We start from the raw sequence: 22,126 nt of genomic DNA on the forward strand, positions 1-22,126 counted from the left end.
TGGAAACAGAGAGTGAAGAGTGCGACACTATATCGCTAAATTGACTGGAGGAAGACATGTCAGCTGGAGAAAAAATTGTCGGCAGCGGATTAGTCGTCTGAGAGGAGCGTAAACCCCATCTTAAGCAATGAAAGTAGATAAGTAGGTATGGCCAGTCCATACAATGAAAGTAGATAAGTAGGTATGGCCAGTCCATACAAGTAGGAGCACATACGGATTTGCATGGCGCCACCTCAAACGAACTCATTTCTAGTGGAAATTTGCACTAGAAATGAGTTCGTTTGAGGTGGCACCATTCAAATCCGTATGTGCTCCGGCTAGAACAAATTTGAACGTTTGGCCATACCTATCTATTTACTTTCATTGATCTTAAGCCGCTGACGCAATAATAATAGATTAAGATTGGTTCATTCGTTTCGAAATTTAGTGTCTATTGCACAGAATGCAGTGTCAAATATATATATATATCCAAGGTGTTCAATTAGTGTTAAGTGAAGTTGTTTTTGAATAATATACAGTCGACATAGATACGGTGGGGTAGCTAGTGGTACGATAAGTTAAATCAAAAATTAAATTAATACAAAGAACAAAAATCAGAACCGGCGGAATCCACTTGTCAACGGATTGTTGTGATCGTTGAAGAAATTGTTCTTAAATTGATCGTAGCTCCATTTCTCTAGCATCTTCTTGGTCTTGCAGTATACTTCCCGTAGACCTCCCCAAAGTTTACAGCCTTGGTTTGCATTACCTTGCATAAATCCAAATGCTTCATGTATATTCTGATTTCCTAGTTCGCTCGGTGGGCAAGGTGGGCGACTGTCATGTCTGAATCTACCACACAAGAGAGTAAAACGTCCCAGCAGAAATACAATTTTGCGCCTTGTCAAAGAATGTTTTCTTGAGTAATGTAAAAATGAGCTGAAGAGAAAACATGCAGAGAATTTTTTAATCGGCGATTTGACACATGGAATGTTTTTAAGTGAAAAAAGTACGTTTTTTGCTGGTAAATTGAATACTTAGGAGTCTATTCAATGAAAATTCGTCACCTGAAAGTAGTTGGAGTAGCTAAGCAATAAATTTAAGTGTTACTAGTGGTAAGTAAGCCATAGAAATTAACGGAATACATTCGGTCTATGCATCGCGACTGCATCCGTCATGTATATTTTTCTAACTACATTGTGGTTTTGATGTATTTTAAAGTGAAAATTTGCTCCATGTGGTTTTAAATACTTCAATATGCTTTACCGCTTCGTTAGACGTTCTTGTTAATTTCCAAGTACGTTTATTAAGTTGATCGACTCTTTAGCAGGCGTTTCAATTCGCATTTCACATATTCGATGATTTCTTTATCCAAATAATAATATTGGCAACTCTACAGTGCCGTGGTAAGTGTCCCCAAATCACTTGAGAAAACAGAATTCTCACAAATTGCATCATTTTTGTGCAATTGTAGAGCGGTCGAAATTTTTATTTATTTTCATGTTAGTAAAGGTTGTCCATTCAAGGGGTGGTAAGGCTAAATTAGTAATGTACGAGTACACGCATTGCAATATGGCAAGTTGCCAGACTGAAATGCTAAACTATTGCTTATAGCAATGTCTCTCTTTGTAATCAATTTTCTTGCAATAAAAATCCATCGTAATGCCACCATCAGACACATCATTCAAATTCTATTTTCGATATTTTTTCCTTTGTTTGTTTTGACTGTTTGATCTGATGTAGGTCCATCGAGATAACTTTTATTGGAAGTGATAAAAAAACGTTTTGTGTTTACTCAAAAGGAGAATTGGGCGAGCTTTACTGTAAAATTATTGTCGAACCGCAGTTTCTGATCAACTTTCTGTACGAAAAGTTTCTATCGTTGCAGTTTAATTTGATTTATTATTAGGCGAGGTACATTTACCAGTAACTCGGTTCTGGAAACTTTAAAATTTGTTTTGTTACAGAAAGGTTGCTTTAACAAATTCAGTACGAAAACGAAGCTTTTTCGTTCTTGTAATGCTAAGAAGACATAAGGGTAAAGTCTCCAGAAAAACAAAGGAATTCCTTATTGAATGACCTGACACTTGCTCCGCTTAAAACAGATTAATTGTCACGAATACCACATGAAAATTTGACGAAAATAATTTCCAGCCGAAGCAAATTACGAATTTCATTTGTCTGCTATTATTCCAGCCAACACTATTCCTAAGTAATTTCCAGTAATGGAAATCGCTGGTGATGTCATGGTTTTGGGAGCTGAACTTGCTCACGCAGTCGAGGTGATAATGAATCCACTAACAACGCATCAGTCTCGTAGAGAGGCTGAAGCAGCTTGCGACAAGTGAGTTAAATGAATTGAAAATTTTTGGAATTTCGTACGGTACAAAAGGAATACTTTACAGATTCAAAGAACTATCACCACTGTGCGCCCAAGCTGGATTATATTTGGCTAGCGGTCCGTTTAACCCAATTGTGCGTCATTTCGGATTACAGTTGATGGAACACACCGTCAAATTTAAATGGAATCAAATATCACAGCAAGAGAAACTGTTCATCAAGGTAACGAAATCGATGATTTTTGACCATCCATATTGAATGTCCTAGAAATGTAATTCGAATAGGAAAATACGATGAAACTGCTGTCGATTGGTGTTGGACCCGCAGAAGATATAAGCTTAACGCACATTAAGAATGCACTGTCACGGATCGTCGTCGAAATGATCAAACGTGAATGGCCGCAACAATGGACGACATTGTTGAATGAACTGTCGGATGCTTGTTTGAAAGGCGAGGCACAAACGGAATTGGTACTTTTGATATTTCTACGATTAGTCGAGGATGTGGCGCTGTTACATGTAGTTTACAAATGAAAACTCCACCCAAAACATAATACTGAAGGTTCCACCTATTCTCTTACAGACCATAGAATCCAATCAGAGGCGTAAAGATATCTACCAGGCGCTGACCGTTAATATGAGCGAAATTTTTGATTTTTTCTTGCGGCTAATCGAACAACATGTCAACTCGTTTCGCAATGCCATTGTTACGAACAGCAATCAACAGGCACATAGTCGGGTTGTACAGGTCGTTTTAGAAACACTGACTGGTTTCGTCGAGTGGGTTTCCATTGTTCATATAATGGCCCGCGATGGAACACTACTGCAAATGCTATGCGTACTGTTGAATGACATTCAATTTCAACACCATGCGGCAGAGTGCTTATCGCAGATAGTGAATCGAAAGGGCCAAACGAAAGACCGGAAGCCGTTGCTATTTTTGTTCAACGATGATGCGATTGAATACATCTATCGAGCGGCTAGTGAAACCCATGGAGCGAACGGTGAACAAAATTATTTGTTTTTGAAGAAATTGATCAATGTATGTAGTCCGAGTTGCTCGTACAACCAGTGGAGTAGGAAATAATTATGATTTTCTTTAGGTTCTTACCGGCTTGGGAACTCAGTTGACCACTTTGTGGGGCAAAGAAGAACTTATTCCACCCAATCAGCTGGCAAAATTCTTGAAAACATTATTCCATCTCTCGCAACACCCAAGTTTGACTTTAGCAAATGGCGCTGCCTGCATATGGTCAAGTCTACTGAAACATGATCAGATATCGAAAGAGCAAGTTTTCCTTGAATACATTCCAAAGATAATCGAAGCATTTGGCCCGAAGGTGATCAAGGTAATTTATCTTGCATACATCACGACTCCCATGACTCTGGTTGTTTGAAACATTTTTTTTGTTTTAGATTCCTTATCCGACAACTAGAGCAGTCACAATGATAAACCAGGTGGAAACGTACATTAGTTTGGACTATGATAGCGAAGAGGAATTCACAGTCTTTTTCTATCGTTGTCGGACAAATATTTTAGAAATCTTCAGATTAGCCACACTCATAGCTCCACTAGTTACATTCGGTTATTGCGAACATTGGCTCTCCATTCGTCTACAAAAATCAACGACTGAAATCAGTACGACGTAAGTTTCAGACCGTTCTGCCTAACATACTCCGTACAATGACCGAATGCCACTTTTTCGCCTAGGTGTCGTGTTCAAGATCCAGTTTACATTGAGTGGGACGCCTTGGTTACCGTTCTCGATGGAGTTCTCAGTAGAATTTTAATGGTTACCGAACGACCGCCCGTTTCCACTGGACTTCGACTATTGGAAGAATGTTTACGAGTGGAATCTCACGATCCTCTCATTGTTTCCGTCATTCTGTCATGCATTTCTTCGCTGTTCGTTTTCCTGAGCATGTCATCGTGTCAAATAACCGCCGGTATGATCGACTGATAACACTTTAAGCGAAGTGATACTTAAAAATCGATTTCTTTTACGTTCAGGCAATTGTGTAGCTATGACCGGAGTGACATTACTGCCACGCGTTCTCGAAAAAATATTTGGAGCGCTCGTCACACAAGTCAATAATCCCAGTCAAACCGTTGCCATTAAAAATTTGCGACGTCATTCGGCATCGTTAATGGTTAAGCTGGGCATCAAGTATCCGCTGCTTTTGCTGCCAGTTTTCGATCAAATCAACTCATCAGTGAAGGCCCTGTTCCGACAACCGGATCAGTTACGAAAAATGGAGAAAATCATGTTGGAAGAAGCGCTGCTGATCATTTCGAATCATTTCTGTGACTACGAACGCCAAACCAATTTCGTTGCAGAAATTCTACAGGAAAGTCAGATCAAGTGGAACAGCTTGGCGAATGTAATCAAAACCGGTAGCGACTTTGTACGTTTCGCCGGTTTGGATAAGGAACCAATCGAGGAGGATCCATTTTTGAAATCACGGCAGGATTTGAATCATGCGGTGAATTCTGTGCTGGGTGTAATTAGACGTTGCTCTTGGCCAGACGATCCCGATCGAGCGTCTCGTGGTGGATTCGTTGTTGGGCTCACCGAATCGGGAAATCCAATCTGTCGAAATCCTGCTACAGCTCACGTTGTACCGCTGTTACCTCACATTTTATCACTGTTGCGCGTACTAAACGAATGTTTTAGTCCGGACGCACTGGCAATACTCTCGAACGGCTATAAAAATGTTTACGATATGGTGGAGCATGAAAAGAAAGCCTTGATGGGTGTTACATTGATGGTGGTCGATCCAATGGATCCGGAACTGAAAAAAGCTAGTACGCCGTTCGAAAAGATGCAAAATCATTTAACAATTTTGTACGAGAGCTGCTATCACATGATGGGCTCGGCAGGTCCGTCATTGGGAAGGGACTTGTATCAATTGCCCGGCATAGCGAATGCGTTAATTGGAAGCGTTTTCTCATGCTTAGATAAGATTCCCGACTATAGACTGAGACCGATAATTCGAGTGTTTTTGAAGCCATTCGTTTATTCATGTCCACCTGCATTCTACGTTGATGTACTGCTGCCAATATTTGCTCATTTGGCACCATTTAGTAAGTGAATTGTGTTTAGGGTGAGTGAAAGCTAGTCTAATTGCTGTTTCGTTTGATGTTCTACAGTGCTAAATCGACTGACGGCAAAATGGCAATACATCACCGCATTGTACGAATCGGGTGAATTAGGCGAAGACGTCAACGACACTCAAGAGGTTTTCGAAGATATTCTAAATCGAACGCTGACCCGCGAATACTTGGACGTATTGAAAGTGACGCTCGTTGGAGGTACGTTAACCGACCGTGATGGCAGATCAAATAATGACGCTATGGACCATGATGATAATTCGATGGACGCACCTGCGCACGGTGTTACACGAGCGTCACAATCGGCTATGGCTGTAGAAGTAATCAGTGAATTGGGTGGTAAAATGCTACGTCACCATTTGACTAGTACCCCCTTAGTGCTTACCATTTTGAGTGGTGTGTACTGGAACGACAGTACGGTTAGTTTAAAGGCAGTCTTATTAACTGGTCCAATTGTTCGATTTTTGGCTGGCGAAAATCTGCTTACTCCATCATTGGCATCTAATGTGATGATCGCCGTTCTGCAAGGCTTACAAAGCCACGGTCAACACGATTCGAATCAGGTATAGTTCTAGTGCTCGTTCAACTAAGAATTTGTTGAAATTAAATTTCCCTTTTCTATATTCGTCCAGTCGATACTCATAACCCTCGGTGTACAAGTCTATGAGATTTTAAGACCGAGGTTTCCACACATTCTGGACATTCTTCAACAAATCCCCCAGATGCCGAATACGATTGTAGCGGACATTCAAAAATTGGATGAGAAAATTTCATTAGGAGCAACTAGAGGCAACAAGATTGACAAAGCTAAAAAGGATTTGTTTAAAAAGATAACAGCTCCGGTAAGTGTGCAATCGTTTCTATTCCAATCAATGACGAAAGTCAACGAAGGTTTATGGTCACTAAGCTTTTTCACAAAAGCGATATGGATACATTCTCGCGTTAATCCTTTGATGAGAAATGACAAAATTGAACACAGCACAATGATACGAAAATGACAATAATATAGGAAGTAGTACGTAGACTGTAAAGCATTTCGCATATTTGTTCATCTCTCAGCCAAGTTTGAGTTTTCTTGTATAGTAATTGCTTGGAAGTGTGTTTTTTTGGCTTTATAATCCCATAGGCCAATGGGATTATAGCCCCTTGTATGCCTCGAGCTCAAAGCTTGTACTAGGCGTAAAAATATGCCAAGCAATTGAGTAATGGCACTTTCACTCTCTTTCAGTTTAAATGTCTTGTCTTACACATAAAATGTTTACTCATTACCTTACGTAGTATACAATACAAGCCACATACAATACACCGATAGCACTGCAAATTAAGAAGTGGCTTTCATAAATGTACAGTTCGGAATCCGAACTTCGGATATCCTTTACTATACATTACATTAAGGGATGTGTTTGGGGTTTAGAATCAAAACAAAACTCGAATCAAAGACACTTGAGGCTGAGCGATAAGTGACTACAACTACTCCATTATCTTTTCAACAAAGCAATACAAACCGAAAGACAACGGAACGAGAAAAATGATTTTCTTGCGATTTTTATGGGAGCTATGAAGTGAAGACAATCATCAATTTTGGTAACAAAGGAATTTTGAAAAATTCTGAGAAAAGTTTTGTCAGAGTTTTAGGATTTTTCTAAGGAACTTTTGTGAATTTGAGGGTTTTCGTGAAAAGATTTTTCATTCTTGTTTGTTCGATTGACAAGTGACAAGAGATCTTCCCATTTTGTCGGTCTCTCCGTTTTCGATCAAAAGTGGTAAAATATGTACAAGTCGTGAATGTTGAGATTTTCATCAAAATTTACAGAATTATTAGAAGCCGTAAATACCATATGACCTCATAGTCATAGTGTCTAAATTACAAGTTTTATGTCGATTTGTTCATTATCAAAAATTAGCCCTACTTTTCGTACATATCTTTTCATTTAGACCAACGAAAACCTCTACGAAAATCGACTAAAGGTTCAACTCGATCAGTATCACTATCTGTCAGATCATTGGTAGAGCGTATCTTGCTTACATCTTAGTCCATTTAGTCCATTTTATATTAACAATTTGAATACTAATAAAAACTCCCAATCTTCTTATATTCCAGCTAATCGGCAAAAATTTAGGTCAACTATTTCGTAAGGAAATAAAAATTGAGAATTTACCGCCAATGAGTTTTGGAACTCGGAAGCCCTATCATAATATTATGGATGGTAAAGATGATACTGGTATTGCGAAAATCTTTTCAACCAACAGCTAGCTTTGATCAATGAATTGTTATGAGTGGAAATTTAAATAATGTAGACTTATTTTAGCAATTAAAACATTTTATTTTTTCGTTTTTTTTTTAAGACATGTTTTAAAGCTATTATTCGAATTGTATTTAAACACATGAAAAAATCTGTACCTAAATAAACTTCGAATTTCAAAAAAAAAGTTTTGAGTTTATTCAATGTTCAACAGACACTCAACCGCTTACAGTTTTGATTCATTGAGTGCACAATTTTAACAAATCAGAAGCCTGTTTTTCACTATCGAACCATAAAAATTTGAAGGGCTCAACAACAACAATAGTTATTCGTTTACCGGGGGGAGAAAGTACTAAAATTTACCGTCCATAACAGATACGTAAATAACTATTTCTTTGGGAGAATAATATTGCACACGGGAGAGAAAGTGTGGCACTTTTCTAACTAGAAATGTAGGTAAATCACACCGCACGCGTGAAAAAACTAATAAACTATGCGGATGTTCCTCTTTGAATCATTTTAAGGGAAAAAGAAAGAGCCTCATTTGAATTGAGTAGGCTGTGAATGCGAATGGTCGCAAAATTTTTCTGCTCCATGAAAATAATTTAAAATTCATAAAATTCCTTCAACAATAAATTTTAAACAAATTGATAAAGGCAGGGGTGAGGAAGAAATCCTGATTAGGACCACATAATGAAAAAATTTTAAACCCCTTGCACGAGTTGAGCAGCACGTTCGAGGGAATGAGAGGCCGTTGGTGGTCCACGACTCTTGTGAGACTGTTGGAGGTCCTCTTGTGTGCTTATGCAACCGATTTGCGCTGATGATACAATCCCTGCAACAACTGGAAGTTGGATTTATCGAACGAATTAACAAAATGTTTTGGGCAATTGTCATACTAAGTCAAGAAAAATTCCCCCATATGCTAGCAATGTTAAACAGCCTCGATGAAGCGGGTAACAGTGGCAGAGACAGAAATATGCGACATGAGAAAATGCGACAAAGTGGATCTGTCGTAAAATTTGGAATTTTTTAGCGCAACATTTTTGAATGTTAATTTTCAAGAATTCGATTTGAATTGATTGAACACAAGAAATAATAAATATTTTCATAATTAATGCTCGCAACAGATCAAACCTGGCCTGAAACAAGAAAGTCTAATTAAAATCATGTTGGGTTGAGGCTTTTGATTGATCACAGGAATTTAATCAGAGAAAATCTCTTCACTTAAACTGAATCAGAAAAAATCTCAGATCTAGAATCTAGACCGACGGGATCATATGAAATGAATCAGGTCGTTGGAGTGCTTTCCTAGGTTCATATCTCAACGTAACAATTTCTTTGGATCTATTCACATAAAACCAATTTTAATGTTTATGAGAACGAGAACATTGGCCATGGAATTTTTCGTTTTTGAAAACATTTAACACCGATTTTATTATTTATGAGAACACTGTCACGGGTGGCACATTATTAATCAATTATTAATATAATAAAATCATAATTTTGCACACTTTTTCACAGACAAAACGAAAAATCATCACAATCAACCACATCAAAACAAAAAAAATTAATTTAGAATTTTCACAACTGTCACTTTTTCGTTGAACCACTTTGTCGCAATATGACGCAACGACAAAACGACTCTGCCACTGTTACCCGCTTCATCGAGGCTGTTTAAGCAATGTTATCTACAAATTATGTGTAGATGGAAAAGAATGATTCAATGAATGGAGTTGACTGAATAGTTTGTATGTAGTGTGACTTGGTAAGGTCAAGGTCAAACGTAATTGTAAATATTGACAATCGACATTTAGTAGTTAGTCCGATCACTTTGTCAAGCGACGGTGATTGTTATTAGTCATAAGTGCACTGCATGACCCAGCGCTGTTTTTGTCACAAACACATAGCACCAAGCTATGGATGACTGACATCAACTGTGAGTAGTCATTCTTCCTGCATAAACAGTCAACAACGAGTAATGGTCCAACCTTGTTTTAGTGCAGAATGTTTTAAGGTAAAATTTATAATGTTATCCAGACATGCCAGACACACTTATTCCATGTTTGAAGAACTTATTAAATTTAGTTTTGTTAGAGATCAACAATATATGAAATATTTATTGGAGGGCTTTTGTTGTTGGTCGCTAAGAGTGCCCTAACGAAGATCATCTTTTTTTAGATTTATCAGTTTGGAATGATCGAGAGGGCCCGATCTTGAACCACAGATCACGTCATCCTTTGCTTCTTTCCCGTTCATCATATAAATCACGTGAACCTTCCTGTTATATATTAGAAATCCGTCTAGTGCTCTAGCTCTAACTTTTCAGAAGGTGTTATGGTATAATCACTTAGACGTATCCGATAGTCTCTATTTTCTAAAGTGATTGTTCAAGTGCCCGGTTATTGATACTACTATAGCAATTTTATTGCGGTTCATGTTGTGTGAAATGTACTCAGGTTCTCAGTCTGTCAATAGTTTATAAAATGGCTTATTGTCCATTTTACCCATTAATATTAAGGAATAATAATGGAAACGAAATTACGCATGCAGTTTCAGGGAGGTGCGGTAATCATGGTTTGATAGCGAAATGAAACGCATTTCTGTGTAACAAAATAATTTGAGATAAACAAGTCTTCTTCTTCTTCTTCTTCTTCTTCTTTTTCAGCCTGTTTCTATCCACTGCTGGATGTAGGCCTCTCCAACTTCTTTCCATTTCGTACGATCCATTGCCATTTGCTGCCAGTTTGTACCTGCAATATTCTTAATTCCGTTTGTCCATCTCTCTGGTGGTCTACCTATAGCTCGTCTTTTATATGGTCGCCAGTTCATGATCTTTTTGGTCCAACGTTCGTCTGTCCTTCTTGCAATATGTCCCGCCCAGCTCCATTTCAGAGATGCTATTCTTTCCATGACATCAACAACCCTGGTTTGTTGTCGAATCCATTGATTCGTCATTCTGTCTCTGAGTGTTATTCCGAGCATACTCCGTTCCATGGCTCTTTGTGTCACTCTCAATTTATCTTCGGATGCTTTTGTTAAAGTTTACGTTTCCGCTCCATAAGTGAGCACTGGAAGGACACAAGTGTCGAAAACTTTGCGTTTCAGACTATTATTCATTTTGCTTTTGAAAATTAGTCTAAGTTTTCCGAACGCTGCCCATGCAAGACCAATCCTACGTCTTATTTCTGCAGTTTGGTTGGTTTTCGAAGAAGAATTTCTATTTGAATCAAAAACGTACACTGTATTGCACTTACCATACCAATTATTCATTCAAAAATAATCACATTGATTTATTTTCATTTAAGTTCGCAAGAGTACACTGTGCAAACATTACATGGAATTGTTCTATGACTTTTTTGTAAACCATGCTTGTTTCAAAAAATGAAACAAAACGAAACAAATCAAAATAAAACAAAACAAATCAAAACGAAACAAATCAAAACAAAACAAATCATGTTTCGGCCACTTGGCAACAAATTACAAGATCTGTTTTAAAGATTAATACATGGATTTCGATTATCACACTTTCCAGGTAGCATCATTGAGATTGAACTTAGAAGTAAACAAAGTAAAATTTTAAATTTTTTTATTTAAATTGCTTCGAAACAGCTAAAAACAAATTGTTTTTCCGTGGGAAATCTACGGAAAACAAATTTAATTTGTGCTGTTTCGCGACCTAATACTTACAATATTTTTATGTTTCACTTTGTTTACCTCTAAGTCCAATCATAATTAAGCTACCATAAAAGAATAATTAACGAAATCCAAATATTAATCCTTAAAACAGATCTTGTAATTTGTTGCCAAGTGGCCGAAACATGTTTTGTTTTGATTTGTTTTGCTTTGATTTGTTTCGTTTTGTTTCACTTTTTCGAAGCAATGTTGGCAACTTACAATAAAAGATCTCACAGAATAATTTCGTGTGTATATGAAAAGTCAATGCACACATGATTTCAACTTCTAGGATTTGTATTAAAAAATCAACGTTGATGTGATCATTTTTGAATAAATGTTTCGTGAGTGCAGTGGTGTTATGTTTTCGTTCGAATAGAAACCATGTTTCGAAATATGTGAACAATCTGCAAGACATTTTTTATCTCAATTATATATTGTTTTAGAGAAATGCTTTTCATTTTCTGTAAAACCACGATTCCCGCACCTCCCCGAGTTTTCATTGCATGTTCTGATTTCGAGCCTGTTGAAGAAGGTGATGGTGGTGATAAAACGATGAAAAGATTTTTATCAATGTTACGGATTGAATCGTTTTAGGATGTTTAGAACATATATCCAAACCCATAATCAATAAAAACAAATCGTTAATTGAGCACATAAAACGAATTTATTGCTAGAATGTTTGTAATATTAGCGATCTCGAAATGTGACAACGAAAAATTTGTTTCTATAAAATCGAAATAAACTTCTTCGAATTAATCAAACGTGTACCTCAATCTGGATAAAGTTCTGCATTTTTTCTGTGCCTATTTGTGAACTCATTTTAGGAGATGAAGTAAAGTAAGAAAATATAAAAAGGGTAGATGGGAAGCCAACTTTTCAGTATGGTAAATATTTACGAAATTTATTTACAGACCATCACAATGAACCAGCTACTTCAAATTACTTTAATAGCATCATTGCTTGTAATCTTGTGCCTTGGACAGAAATCCCTGGTCACATTTAAAGAATTCGAAAAAGCATTTACATCTACTGGATACACAAAGCCAACAAAAGAACAATATGATGCATTCGTTCAAGGACTGCCGAAGGGACTTATAACAACTAAAGAAGAAGCCGCTATGGCCCTAGCTCATTTTCTTCACGAGAGTTTAGGACTTAGTAAAAAAATAGAAATTCAATGCAAAGACACGGGCTGCCCAGGAGAATATCGGGTGCCTGGTAAAGAGTTTTGCGCCACGTTTGCTTTTTTGTCGAAAAGTTGCTAGACTTTTAAAGTTTCTAGGTTGTGATTCTCCCGATAAAGGCTATTTCGGCAGAGGATATATCCAACTCTCATGGTGTTATAATTACAAAGACGCATCACACGATTTGTACGGCGATGACAGACTGGTGAATGATCCGGATATGGTCGCACGAGAAGAATCTGTAGCTTGGGACACGGCATTTTGGTTCTGGAAGGTATTATGAACGTTGGCAGTAATTTTGAAGACAGCAATAACATTTGTGATTGTAGAGTCGAGTACATTCAAAGCCGGAAGTTGCGCAAGGAGCTTTCGGTGTTACTACGAGAGCGATAAACGGAGGACTAGAATGTGATAACCCGGGAGGACATCAACTAGCTAAAAAGCGGTTTGAAATGTATAATAAAATTCGAGCTGCATTTGGTCTTAAAGGCGCTGGAAAGGAGCAGGGATGCTACAACTAAGTAGAAGTCCAAGGAGTACGAGTAATATTCTACTTTCTCTAATTATCTATCATTAAACAAATTAATAAATTACAAAGCACGCAGCCTACCGTGTTGCTATTGATTTATTAGACAATTTAGGAATACCTTTTGCTTAAACAATGGTTAAAGAACCGAACCTCAAACTCAAACCGCTCCGACATACAAATCAATCAATAATGTGAACCCACATCTTTACCGATGTTAGAACGAGACGACAAGTACATAATAACATCCAAACGGACACTGATATAAACAAACGACTCACGAAATTCCTGAGTAATTCAAAACATTCAACAAAATAAATCATATGTCAGAACATCATAAAGCACCCCTAACAAAGAGAATAATTTTGTGCACAAGGTCGGATGCCCGTTTTCTATAAAGCTTACATATGCATGAACAACATTGTACGGCGGAATGAAAGACGCCCGCCGTACACACAGCCCACAAACGAAACTCTCTTTCCACATCAATGTAATAACTAAATAGAAACAATATAAATTTCCACCCACAATTCTATATAGAGCTCAACCCCCCTAAATATTTCATTTCTCGTTCATTTCTGGAATGTCAGCCTTCATAGCCATATAACACTGTATAAAAGTAAACGCTCCATGTCCCCGTGTGCTACACCAATACCATTGAAACAACAATTTCCTATTAGTGTTTGTATTATCCTTTGTGAATATAGATGAATGTGAAATAAACGTGGAAGGCTGAGTGGTGGAATGGCGAATTGAGAAAATGTCTATTTTGCAACATTTCAGATGTCTAGTGGGTAGTGTACACAACAAGAGGAATGGTAGTAAACAATACAAAGAAATGGCATAAAGAAATGTTTCACCTATGTACGCGCTAACTGGAATATTTGTATATCCTTTCTGTATCCCAGACCCAGACCCCGATCACTAAAGGCTAAGTGTATAGCACATCATAATATCGTATAGCCGTAGCGTTTCGGTATATCCGTTTAGAAGATGGTTATGGGTTATGGGGCAAATGTTGACATGATATGTCTGTGTTTGAGAAAATTTATTTATCGCTGCTTACAAACAGAGCGTTCTTGCGCGCTTTTTGTTTATATTCTCTTTTGATACACGCTTCTTTTGTTTGGTATCCTGCATGAGATGTGGAGATGTGTCAAGGTCATTGATTTTGTGTTCTGTCCTTTTTCATATTTTTTGCTTGTTAGAGGAAAACAACAACAACAAGAACTATAAATTGTGTTGAGTATAAATTGCCTCTGTGTGTTGGTCGTGTTCTTGGTTTTGGCTTGAAAATTAAAATCTAGTAAGCTGTATGTGGTCTTGCTTTTATAGCCCAAGGACATGCAAAATTAATGTTCTGCTAAGGAAGATTAATCGAGTTTGCCAAACTTACCAGACGGAAATAAAGTTTTTCACTTAATTGAATATTTGTGCTGAAAATGGAGCATTCGATTCGATTATATGTATAGCGCTGGTAAATTAGGCACTTCGTGATTTGTGTCTTATGGGGATTTTATCAATATACTTCGAATTGGGTTAATTATGAATTATACTGACACTTTGCGTAGTTTTTAATATTTAACATCAAACGTAATTAATTACAGACCTACAAAACCTAGTGACATGCATAAAGTTCGTAGCGTGCTTCAGACATATTTAGTTAATGGTTGATTAACATTTTAACTGTTAATTGTCGTCCTTTGTTCTATATCTGAGAATAGAATAAAACTTGACGAATAAAAGTGTTGAATTAAGAACGTTTGTTGCAAGAAGCTATCGACTGTATAGTAGCAAAAGGTCTGCTAATAGAAATGGATTTATAAAAGAATAACTTTTCACAGAGACGTTATGCGAAATGCAAATCATCATCAAATCTATTACTTCAGTAGAAAAACCATTAAACTTTAAATCTTTTAATTTGTTAGTTCTAACGGGAAACGACTCGGTTATATATTCTGACAGCATTTATCTGTCAATTCGCATCGGTATTGTCTCCAAGTATTTACCAAAACTTAATACTCGACATTTACCAAAATTTCCTCGATTTACCAATTTACCAAATTGTCCTGATATTTATACAGAAATTTTCGTTGATGAAACTGATTATATATAGAGAACTAAAAAATTGCCCTAGGACATGGCATCTGTTGCAAAACCGAACAATTGCGTCAATCTTTAAAAAATACTTAGATGATCAAAAAAGTATACAGACGGTATTTTTGCCGTCTGTGAACGGTTAACTGAGAATCATTATATATCATTAGAATTTCGTCATGAATGTTTTGAACAAATTTTTAATAATTACGAGTAAAAGTTTATCAGACAAAGTCAATTAACGACAAAATACAAAATCCATCTAAACATAAAAAAAAGTTTGAAACGAAACTCAATTAATTTCTAATTAAAATCGAATCCTATGTCGAAAAAAAACTTCTCTCGAAAAACAAATTCATTTTTGTTATTCTTTCAGAGAAAATAAATAAATTGTGAAAAAAAGAACAGCCATAACCCTCGCCTTTTTCTCATTGCTAAAGTTAATTTACATAACAACGTGAAAAAAGGGACTATGACACACCATGGGTAGACATCCTTATATGTAAGGCAATGCTATTCAAAAGAACATAACTATAAGACAAAATTTTAGCATAACAATAGCCGAGAGGCACATTCTGGAGTATTTGATTCTCATACCGAGAAAAGGGTGTCACCTATTTCTACGTTTTGGATAGAATTGTACGTGATGTTATGGAACGAGATAGAAAGTCAAATGAATCATAAAAAATAAAAATAATTTAATGTAATATTGGATTTGAAGGAAAAGTGTATTCAATGAAAAAGAAGAACAATGGTAGATTGCCCTTCTCGTTGGGTGGATTTTCCGGTATAATTCGACATACAAATACATTTTTTACGGAGTTGAAATTTACGCAATACTGAATCCGAAACTCTCATATTCTACGACTAATCATCGGCTCTCGATAATAACGACAAAAAAGCGTTAACTCCAGCAGGGCCTATTTTTGGGAAATTGAATTTTCCAAATTTGCCAAAAATTGATAGGTTTTTTCCAAAATTTGCTAAAACTTTTCAAAATTTGCCAAATTTTCTAACAGCAAATTCTAGCAAATTTGGAAAATTTGGAAAATTCAATTTCCCAAAAATAGGCCTTGAACTCTAGGCAGTATATTCTTATATAACAGAAGGTATGTAAAAGATGTTATGTTAACATCTTTGCGACACTTTACGTGGAAGAATTAACAGATTCATCATCTCGAACACGAAAATATTAAAAGCTGCAAAAAGTTTAAACAAAATCTTTTACTTCATTTGCCGTAACATTTTGCTATATTAAGTTATTCATGTCACGGCCCCTTACTAATGTGGATCCATGTCATCAAAATTTTGTCATCGTTGTCGATTACTGATATTTGTATGTGTATGCAGAGTATACTAGTATTTCAAACATGACATCATTGCTGCTGTTCAAGGTCCACGTAAACTTTTCCACCTCAACTTCAACACAACATTTTTTCCAATTTATAAAACCACATCAAAGAAGTGTATGTAAATTAATTCTGTTAGGTATCCGCTGTGGAATAGAAAAGAGGAAAACTTTAAAACGAGAAAAGTTGATCCGACATGTAATAAATTTGCAATGGAGACGGAAAGCTGAAAGCTTCCTGCAAATCATGAGTTATAGAATATATTTTTAGCTATAAGTATGCTGATTGTTTGACTAAGACTTTTAAATTCGAGCGGCAAAATTTGCTGAATAGAAATTAAGTTTTTGTTCCTTCTGTGATTATTTGAAAACATTTTAACTTAAAATTGGTTAAGAGACTGTAAAATTGCGATGATGCCATAATTCTTTATGATTTTTATGTGACCTACGACCTTTTCAGCTTCTGAAACATTGTGGAAAATTCATTTACTTTCAAAAGCGGTGAACTTTTTGTGTTGTTGTTCTTACATTTCCCTAGATATTATACGTTAAATCATGGAACGTGAATATTCTAGAGACAGGCCATAATATTTCGCCCTCAAATAATGTCTCCCGGCGAATCTAGATCTTCGCGATTCGCCATGACGTTTCAGAAATAAGAAAAATTTAGGCGTATTAATTTAGACGGTCTGTACAGATAACAGGCTTTCCTTCCGATTGTTATCGTTTGTACTCCTTGCGTAACGGTAACAAAAGCGAATATTCTCATAATTTCATTTCGATTCTAAGGAGAACCAAAACTAAGAGAGAGAGTTCGGTAACTGAATCAAAGTGTCTAATCAATGAAACTAGGAAACACCAACCTGTCAACTCATTTTCAGTTCCAATGATTCTTAATGTTAATACAGAACTCCATTGAATTGAGCGAGGGGAAACCACTCTTTTTTATTGATGTGATTAACATCATTAACCAGTGATTAACCAGTGATTAACCAGTGATTAACATGATGACGAATTGGTGATTTACCAGCATTTGACTGGGGGAATCGTCGCAAAACTACAAATAAACGTGAAATATAGCGGTTAATCAATGTTAATCACCGATAAACCGTTTGGATTCACAAAACTTATGTTTCTGATTAACAGATTAACTGATTAACCATGTTAATCACAAAACAGTGGTTTACCCCTCGGAATTGAGCTAAAAATTAATTTCATAGTCGGATGAATCATTTCTCAGGGCAACACTAATAATATTGATGAAAGGAATCGAAACGGCTCTATGCAATCTGTTAACGACAACTTTAGTTTACCAGCAACGGAACAAAACGTGTTTGTTATTTAAAATACAATTTGTAATCCATTAATTATCATCTATCCTTTTTGCTTTTCATCCTATATCGTGTATGTAAATTGCTGCTGTTATGGATATAATGTACAACCACCGGTATATTAATGTATACGGATACACGTTTTATAGTAGATATAACAAAACAAAGCAATATTGTGTATAAAAACCTGCTTTCACGTTAAGATTATAATATAACAGTAAACTCATAATAAATCAACAATCAACTCAACATGTCTAGAGTGTATTCTATATACAAGTATATTGTAACTCACGAACGGAACACAGGTAACTTTTCGGATGAATATTACAGTGGGTGGGTGTATGATTTCAATATATATATGACCAGTTTTGTGACATGGATTTTCATTAGTAAACACAGTCAAAATTGTCTTCAAAAGTTTGCAATATAATGCTACACACATCGTTGCTTGAACCAACAACTGTAATGGAATTGAATTGAAACGTTAATTCTAGTTCTGCCTCTTGACATAATCTGTGCATATTTCCTTCAATTTTATTTATTGCTTTCGGTTATGAAACAAATGAGAATGAGAAAACCCAGCGTTATGTGCATGGAATATGATATCGCGTCAACACCGCTATGAATTTGCGAACAATGTTTGGACAATGACCTTTTATATGCATTGATTTGGTGGAATACTTCTGTTTGCATCGTGTTGGCCCAAATTGGGAGAGATTTATTCTTAATAAGTAAACCCAGTCTTTCATAATCAACACTTCTGCAACGAGGAAATGTTGAATGTCTCACAGTTTTACAGCAGTTCCCTAGAACTCAAACTACAAACATATATTCAACTCAAAAATTAAAGCAGAATTGAATCAAATCGTCCCCTACAGTGCAAAACTCAAAGAAATTTTTTCTAAGAGAAGACCTACACGACAATGATTTCTCATTCTTATAAATTGAAATTGCAAAATGACTCATACTGGTTGATGAGCTAAAAAAGCGAAGAAATAAAGTAAAAGAAAAACGAAAAACGATTCTTTGTTTCATTTTCATTAAAATGAGCTGAAAAATAATTATGGTTCAGTTCATCATTGGTCGTGAAATTATCGAGAAAGACTGACTGACTACCTATGAATTTCTTGTTAAATGGTTAAATCTCATGTATTTGCGAGAAAGAGATTGCAGCCGAAAGTGAACAGTTGTTGTCTGATATACTGTTCCAGTCGATACTGCTAACAGGCGTATCGATTTCCAACAAAGTTGTTACTATGCATTATAGAAATCAATATTTCACAGACGGGAACGAATTAGTTGTCGAGTCGGTTACACTGCTCAGAATCTTTTACATAATTAGTTTAGAAGAGTATATTTCGCTATAAAAGGTTATATTGGAGGATATATTATATAAAGGTTAAGAGATGAGATTGATACAATACATCTTTTCGTCATTACAGTATAATGCGACCGCCTCAAGTCAATGACAGACTTTGTCATTGCAGCGGCTGTAGTGACTGCCATGGAGTATAGTTGGTATTTTTAAGTTTTAAGATATTTCTAGCAGTTTGCACGATAATTTTATTTCTTTGATATTTTTGTTCTCTTCTTCCGTAACTGTTTATTTTTGCTTTAATATTTATTTGATGGGATTGATTGTTTTACCTGACGACAATGAATGAAAAGACGACTCATTGTAACGTGAACGACGCGGTGGTCATTGCTTCGTTTCGTTGATTATATAATTCGGCACGTTGATGAGTCTCTTTTTTTTTTTAAATAAATAAGAATGTGAATAGGTTTGTGGTGTATAAATAAACGATATGTGTCTCATGGAAATATTTCACCTGCAATTATATTATCAATTTGGTACATAGATGATTATAATTGATATCGGAATTCCCTTAAAAAAAAGAACCAAATTTCATTCTCAATTTATTTTAAATAAATATTTTAAATTTAAATGAGTGGAATTGTGTTTATGACCCAGTTCTTGGAACGTAGGAATGGAATACCATTCTCTAAAACTCGGAATTATTATTAAATGAAAGAATAAAAGATGAATGATAATTATTGCAATCGACATTCAAGTTATTCTATCATTTACACAGAGACCAGCGTTCCCATAATATTCTCATATCCATGTTAAATAGTTAAATGGAAAATGAAGTCTGAAAAATGTAAAATTGAATAATGACCAAAAATAAAACGAAAATAAGCGGAAAGTCATGATGAATGGGCAGCAAAAATAAGGAAATGAAATCGGAAAACGATAAGTTTACTATAAGTAGCAGCTAAAAAGCTTTTTCATCCATTTGCTTCAGATACACGTACCATAGAATTTTGCATACCAAAATCTGGCTGTGATGCAATTTTAAATTCTAGGATGACGACCCTGGAATGTATCACTTAAGTATTGCTTTCTGCTTCTAATAAATTCTATTACTTCATTTGTTTCAGCATTTATTTTACTATTTAAGACTAAATTAGCTACAGGTCATAACTGACGGTCGACGTTGCAGTCAACAACAAATGAAAGCTTCTACAGTAAAGCATGTGCTGCGGATTATTATTATCTCAATGATGAAACGAGTTGAGTTAGTCCATTAGTCTATCAAATGGCGATAGAACTCTGAAATGCTAGATTCTATTGAAACTTTTATACTATTTTCAGAGAATTTTCTGATATTATAGAAAATTTAGTCCTGCAACTATACTGAAAAGCATATAAGTTGTAATGCTATTATCTAGCTAACCGCTGAACTGATACCATTTTATTGTCCGATATGGCTAGTTAAGGCCTGACCTACCACAATACCAAGTAGAATTGTAGTTCGACTACAAAATCAACCCCACATCCACCTATCATATACCCATATACACCAAACTGTATTAATTAAATTAAATGGTTGGAGTAAAGGAAAAGTGTATGCGCAAGAATGAACACTCAGATAGCACATATTATGTACGTTCACATGTAGTATATATGCATATAAAGCAACTCAAATTGTGAGTGAAATGTTAAACAGCTGTTATTCTCAAATAATAATAGTGAAAACAGGTTTATTTTAAGGGCACAGGCAAGATGCATAATTATTGCGCTATATATACACTTATTTACTTTGCTGAAGAACGTTCAAAGAAACATACATTATAAGCAGCGCAGAGAATCATGTTGTTTTCAAATAAAGTTTTGAGAAGTTTTTTTTTTTTCATTTCTATTTAAATGGTGTAACGACTTTTTCATAACATATTGCGGAGGTTGAAGTAAATTATAAAATGGTTTATAGTTATGTATGCGAACATGGTTCGATTCATTTGTTGTTGGATTTTATTTCTCTTTTTTTCTTTTATTTTCTTAGCGGTTTTTGAGTTTTGATTTACGGTTGAAATTAATGAACACTTTACGATGAAAAGGTGCTTTTAGATGAGTTTCGTAGATTAGTTTAATGTGAGAAATGATCATTTTAAATGTAGGAGAAACTGTTAAATACACAACAATAAATGAAATATAATAAATTTTAAAGTGTGGTTCGCGGGGCAAGACTTTCAATTTTTATTTTCTTGTAAATTAAAAACGAAAAATTAATCAAATCACAAAGTGATTAAGGATCAAAATGTTTTTTGTAAGAATGCGGTGTTTTGGGCATTTAAATCACTTTTTCGGATTAGGTTCTAAATATAAATTGTGGTGTTAAATTAAACGATTGCTTCGAATTAATATCGGAACATGTTTATACATAAATACCGTTCACCAATTCCCATATGCACTCCACCTATTTTCAGACTTATGTTAGAGAGAGCTAGCACGAGAGAGAGAGCATACACTGAAAATATAATTGTCAACAAATTGGAGGCACTTCATACAGTTTAAAAGAATTTGGATGGAAGCCAAATTGAATAAAACAGAATTTGTTATTTCGGGAAATTTCATAGCAATTTAGAAATATATTCATGTTTTTATCGATCCAATAGGTTTTTGCACAAAAATAAAGTTTTTACAATAAAAATTTTCAATTGGAAAATGTTGAGTAATTTGTCTAGAAAGAAAAAAAAAAACAGGGAAAAAGGTAGAGGGAAAAAGGTTTGATTTACCTTCGAGTCTAATTAATGGGGTGATCTAGTAGAATTAGGGAATTTACTTTTCCGGATTTACTTTTCATAGGATAGTCAATGGTACGAATGGTTTTTCACTCTACATGGGCGAAAATTAGGTCGGTGTAACGTTTTGCTCGGCCCTTTGCAATGCAAGGTTTGCATGAAGTAGTTATTTACGTATCTGTGATGGATGGTAGCTTTTAGGAAAT

At 35.5% G+C, this 22,126-nt stretch overlaps 2 protein-coding genes across 5 annotated transcripts; both read left to right on the top strand.

The window, feature by feature from the left end:
• Nucleotides 1-905: 905 nt before the first annotated feature.
• Nucleotides 906-7,860, top strand: LOC119076943 (exportin-5). Of its 3 annotated transcripts, none has more exons than XM_037183994.1 (12): nt 906-1,094; nt 2,176-2,323; nt 2,385-2,541; nt 2,604-2,837; nt 2,902-3,360; nt 3,422-3,667; nt 3,735-3,964; nt 4,030-4,265; nt 4,330-5,403; nt 5,470-5,993; nt 6,063-6,272; nt 7,532-7,860. In XM_037183994.1, the coding sequence occupies exons 2-12, from the start codon at nt 2,205-2,207 to the stop codon at nt 7,682-7,684; spliced, it is 3,642 nt and encodes a 1,213-aa protein (XP_037039889.1). In that variant the 5' UTR covers nt 906-1,094; nt 2,176-2,204; the 3' UTR covers nt 7,685-7,860. The 3 variants fall into 3 exon arrangements, with proteins under 3 accessions (XP_037039889.1, XP_037039891.1, XP_037039890.1); XM_037183996.1 differs by having other exon boundaries at nt 931-988; XM_037183995.1 differs by lacking the exon at nt 906-1,094 and adding an exon at nt 1,198-1,276.
• Nucleotides 7,861-12,101: 4,241 nt separating this feature from the next.
• Nucleotides 12,102-13,139, top strand: LOC119076944 (endochitinase At2g43610-like). 2 transcript variants are annotated; one of them, XM_037183997.1, is made up of 4 exons: nt 12,102-12,188; nt 12,263-12,569; nt 12,634-12,809; nt 12,865-13,139. In XM_037183997.1, the coding sequence occupies exons 2-4, from the start codon at nt 12,272-12,274 to the stop codon at nt 13,054-13,056; spliced, it is 666 nt and encodes a 221-aa protein (XP_037039892.1). In that variant the 5' UTR covers nt 12,102-12,188; nt 12,263-12,271; the 3' UTR covers nt 13,057-13,139. The 2 variants fall into 2 exon arrangements, with proteins under 2 accessions (XP_037039892.1, XP_037039893.1); XM_037183998.1 differs by having other exon boundaries at nt 12,118-12,207.
• Nucleotides 13,140-22,126: the final 8,987 nt, after the last annotated feature.

This window comes from Bradysia coprophila, unplaced genomic scaffold (assembly GCF_014529535.1).
Source record: "Bradysia coprophila strain Holo2 unplaced genomic scaffold, BU_Bcop_v1 contig_232, whole genome shotgun sequence".
NCBI lineage: Eukaryota > Metazoa > Arthropoda > Insecta > Diptera > Sciaridae > Bradysia > Bradysia coprophila.

Excerpts from the sequence above, each read along its gene's own strand:
- LOC119076943 (XM_037183994.1), top strand. The coding sequence starts at position 2,205 with ATGGAAATCGCTGGTGATGTCATGGTTTTGGGAGCTGAACTTGCTCAC. Across the intron at positions 5,404-5,469 it reads TGCTCATTTGGCACCATTTA|TGCTAAATCGACTGACGGCA; the intron begins GTAAGTGAATTG and ends GATGTTCTACAG. Across the intron at positions 5,994-6,062 it reads GTCAACACGATTCGAATCAG|TCGATACTCATAACCCTCGG; the intron begins GTATAGTTCTAG and ends ATATTCGTCCAG.
- LOC119076944 (XM_037183997.1), top strand. The coding sequence starts at position 12,272 with ATGAACCAGCTACTTCAAATTACTTTAATAGCATCATTGCTTGTAATC. Across the intron at positions 12,570-12,633 it reads AGGAGAATATCGGGTGCCTG|GTTGTGATTCTCCCGATAAA; the intron begins GTAAAGAGTTTT and ends TAAAGTTTCTAG. Across the intron at positions 12,810-12,864 it reads CGGCATTTTGGTTCTGGAAG|AGTCGAGTACATTCAAAGCC; the intron begins GTATTATGAACG and ends TTGTGATTGTAG.